Source organism: Octodon degus, unplaced genomic scaffold (assembly GCF_000260255.1).
Source record: "Octodon degus isolate 3935 unplaced genomic scaffold, OctDeg1.0 scaffold00118, whole genome shotgun sequence".
Lineage (NCBI taxonomy): Eukaryota > Metazoa > Chordata > Mammalia > Rodentia > Octodontidae > Octodon > Octodon degus.
This window is the reverse complement of record NW_004524694.1, coordinates 7,395,866-7,400,429: the sequence shown is the minus strand read 5'-3', so window position 1 is coordinate 7,400,429 and position 4,564 is coordinate 7,395,866. Positions and strand designations below refer to the sequence as shown.

The 4,564-nt window shown below is 38.5% G+C and overlaps 1 protein-coding gene across 1 annotated transcript in view; it reads left to right on the top strand.

The window, feature by feature from the left end:
- The window catches only part of Csmd3 (CUB and Sushi multiple domains 3), a 1,279,636-nt gene that overhangs the window by 618,919 nt on the left and 656,153 nt on the right, over window positions 1-4,564 (top strand). Inside the window, exon 14 of the mRNA XM_012516661.2 lies at window positions 2,670-2,791. Coding sequence (XP_012372115.2) covers window positions 2,670-2,791 — 122 coding nt within the window. The remainder of the gene's footprint in view (window positions 1-2,669; window positions 2,792-4,564) is intronic.

Here is a 4,564-nt window from a genome sequence, read left to right as displayed (position 1 = left end):
AGGAATGTACATCAAATTATTTCCATTCTTAGAATCTTGTCAACCCACCTGTGAATATAAACCCATGAAATGTAAATCCATTTATTTATTTTTATACTTTACAGAAGGGTCTTCAGGGTGTTCAGGGTCTCACTAACAGATTGGGCTTGTAGTGGTCCACTTGTTTGCAGTCTCCCCAAAGCTGGGATTTCAGGCACGCACCACCATACCCAGTCTCAGTTGCTGCCTCAGCAAGCACCAGGGGTGGGGCTGGCACAGCAGTTCCGGGGATTGAACCCCAGTCCCCTGTGTCTGCTTACAGGCACTTTAATCTGCTGAGCTATTTGGACGGCCTGTAAATCCATTTATGTACAATAAAAATGTATGCAAAAATACAAGCCTACTTGTTAAGTGTTTACTCTCAGGTTTGGATGGAAGCAGATAGAGACCAACATGCTTATAGAATATTTTTATGTGCATTTAGACCGGTCTTCCCTATTGCTATGTGAAAAGCAAATTGCTTTCAACACAATATTTTCCCATTCTTCTGAATATTTGCTGCTATTCATCAAAAGCAAGAGACTATTTAGTGTATAGTCCATTTAAAACCTGTGCCAAAGATTGCTTAAGTTTGTTCCTGTTGTAAATATCCCCAAATCATGAAAATCACTTTACTATTCATTAACAGGATAAGTAAGGCTATGTGCTAAAAAATTACAAATGCTTTTATAACTTAGAGACAACATTAATCTAGAGAATCACCAAGTAATAAATGTCACTAGCAGAAAGTTTTTTCTACTAACTTCAAACCAATGATGTTGTGATTGCTTTTAAATTTTCATTGCTATAGACTTCTTAGAATCTTAACTGTATGCTCTATCAGGTGACTAGAAATCAAATACTTACATTGATTGCTGTCCAAATAATGTACAAGGCACACAGTAACCCATTACAGAATTCTCAGTGAAAGAAATAGAAACCTCCTTACAGAAATAAACAATACACAAGCATGGCTACTTTTATATGAGTAGAATTACATCACAATGGTCAAAGAAGGGTTGTTTCAGACCTGGGAAAGAAGCAATCTATTCTGATACGAGTAAAATGTATGATTATGTAAAATGCGAGACATTGTAGTGGAAAAGGAGTTGAGGTCCTCGGAAGGATAGAAAAGATACAAATTTTCAAGAAACCAAGTAATCAAATATGTGTTTTAGGAAAGATAAATATAGTAGCACTGAGGATGATTCAACAGAGTAATTGGAGTCTTGAAATAGGTTGGTGAAGATGACACAGAAGCACAGTAGACTGCAAAAGAAGGTAGACTGTTGGGTTCAAGGGGCGGTGGACAGGAACTGAGAAACACTCCTGGCACTGGACTGGAGGGGCTGGTGAAAAATGGTCCAGTGAAAGCTTCCTGAAATTATGTCCTGGAGTGTCCATCACAGAGAAAATCAATCGAGAAATCAAGAGAGCTGCCAAAGCTGGTGATGTCAAGTTGGGAGCTGTCGACACAGACGTGAACATTCATGATCAAAAGTAAATTGATTGTAACTACTCAAAGAGTATCAAATAGGAAAGAGGCTATAAAATCAATTTAAAATTATACTCCTTAAGGGGCAGATGAAAACATAGAACTAGACAAAGGACCAGAATGATTTAAAATAGAGTTTGGTACTATAGAAGAGAAGGCAGAAAATTCGCGAATTTTAATCTTTTGCAACGTTGCTTAAACAGCAAGAGCGCAGAAAAGTGATGAGTTTACTGGACTGAGTAATGAGCTCATTTCTGAGAGTGAGAGAGAGCAATGGCAACGCTGAAGGGAGAGCAGGGACAAGGATGAAATAATAGCAAGAGCGCGAGAGGGCAAGCGCGCACAGAAAGCCGCTTTATGGGAGGGCGCTCGCGGTCGCTAAGTAGGAACTGGAGAGCATAAGGCGAGCCGGATTTTACTGGAATCATACAAAAAGGCAGATCGAAAGTAGTGACATCTGTGAATTTCGTGCTGATCAAGAGGCAAATTAGTAGATGCACTTTCATTAAGCAGAAAGAAGAATCAGAAAGTGAAACATTAAAGCTTTTATCTTTTGTGGAAATTGGTTAAATCTATTTAAATATAGCTCCTTTTTAATGGTCTTAGTTATCTAATTTACAATTACAGCAACAGAATAAATGGTTTTAATACTGATGTCTTTCAGCTGTGTCTTTATGAGTCCTTGGACACTTAATAGATAGAAATGAAAACACTTTTTAGATTATTTAATCAATCTAAAGCTTTACTTGTTTGTAGATATTTATTAACATCATATTGGATAAATATATCACTCCCTGGGGCTGGGGCGATAGTTCGGCGTTCTAAATGCCTGCCTGGAAAGTGCAAGGGCTTGAGTTGGGTGCCCGGTACCGTGTGCCATGCCAGCCCAGCAAACCCTCACTATGAATCTAAGGTGCATAGTGGGTCCCATATCAATAAACAAAATTTAATATATATGCCTCTCTCTAACTAAAGTAGCCAAATTACAGTCAAAGGATGACTGGTCATGCTTTGCACATATGAGATAACAATAAAATACATTTCGATGTTTTTCATTGTGTAGTTTTGATTTTTCCAGTCTATTTGAAAGTCACTTTATTTCTAAGATTTTACATGCGGTACATTCCCAGCTTTCAAATTGCAATTTCTCTTTTAGTGAAAACATGTGGCTCCAACCTTCAGGGACCGAGTGGTACCTTCACGTCCCCCAACTTTCCATTCCAGTACGACAGCAACGCACAGTGCGTCTGGGTCATCACAGCCGCGAATACAAATAAGGTAAGGGAAAGCCATCGGCGACGAGACAGCGTAGTCGTAAAGAGAGAGGAGGCGATGTGAGGAGGCCGTGATCCACACAACTAACACACATGTGGCTTCAGCAATATGGTGCACTTCAGCGTTTTGTAAACAGTTCAAGCTGGGGAGATTCGCTCAGCAGAATAAGCGCTTCCCTGGCAAGCGAAAGGGCCTCAGTTCAATCTCTGGTTTTGGAAACCATAAAAATGATACACCTCGCCTCTCAGTTCTCACATACAAAGGAAAAGTCATTAAGATTGCAAGCACGTGTTTACTCAGATTCATCTTGGAAGGTTGAAGGTTGCAAGTGTGTCTTTCTACAAAAGAGCCACGAATAAGGGTTTTTCACTTGCTAGCGTCTTGCTTGACACACCATTCAGATGCTCGATGTTCTCGCACGTACCTGTCTTTTATTTTAGTATTTTTTATTGCCATAAAGCACAGAGCTGTTTATTAAAAACAGCTGCATTAATTCATTCTGTACCGATAGAGGCCTCATATTGTCGATATTTCAAAAAGTTGCTGTGTCTTTCTCTTTGATTCTAAGATGACTGATATTTCTAATGCATCCGTGTCAAGCTCTTTCAGTGAATTTATCACACTGAGCGAATATACAAGCTGTAGAAAAAAAAACTGGTTTTCTTCTCCTGTTCTCGTTATCCTGCCTCTCCTTATGACATCTGCTTTTCCACCAAGAGAAAGAGCCTAACTGTAATGAAAGTAAGGGCTGGCAAAATAGCTCAGCAGACTCAGCGACTGCTTAGACAAGAGACTGGGGTTCCACCCCCGGCACCACATACTGCGCCAGCCCTGCCCCGGGGCACGCAAAGCCAGCTACCCAATCCAGGCATGGTGGCACACCTAGAATCACTATGAGTCCAAGCTGCATAGTACCAAGCGCATAAAATTTAAAATAAAACAAAGAATACCTTTTCTGTACCAATGTTTGGTTGTTGAGAAAATGAAAAATAAAGACTTTGAACAACAACTTCACATTTATTGCACAACTAATATGCTGGACTATTCTCTGCACACTTCAAAACTGTTTTGCGAATTATTTTATCTTCAAAACATACCTATGAAAGAAATACTTCTACTTGTGTGCAACAGAGAGAGCCCTAAATAACTTGTCTAAGATCATGTAGCTGTAAATGTCAGAGATGCATGCTTTGTCAGATACAATGTATGTATAAAGACATAGCTCACACAAAGATCTTTCATTAAAATTTTAAAAAGAATGAAATGTATCCATTATAAATTATAGAACAAACACATCATGTCAATCTCAAACTGATATGGAAATATTTTTATGTCATACCAGTTAGCTATAATGTTAACCAGGGTATGGTATTATCTAAGTTTTGTATCAGCTTAGTAAATTTAAATCACTCTCCTGCCAAGACATATTAAATATCACAGAGGTTGTTGTGTATCTTCTCATTTCTCTTCACTCACTTGCAAAACTTTTTCTTTCTTTCCTCACCCCCAAAATCAAATCTGGGCCCAGGATATAGCTCACCAAGTGCCTGCCTGGCAAGGGCAAGCTCCTGAATATGGTTCCCAGTGCCAAAAAAGAAAAAAAAATCCAAACTTATTCTAAAAATGATATAATTAATTTTATTTCTTGCAAATTTTATCAAACAAAGAAATGTGAACATTGACTTGTCACCTTATATTTATTTTCCTATAATTTTTCAATGAGTTTCAACCATGACCCACAGTAAGAAGTATATTTTATCTAGTGGGCCAGTACAC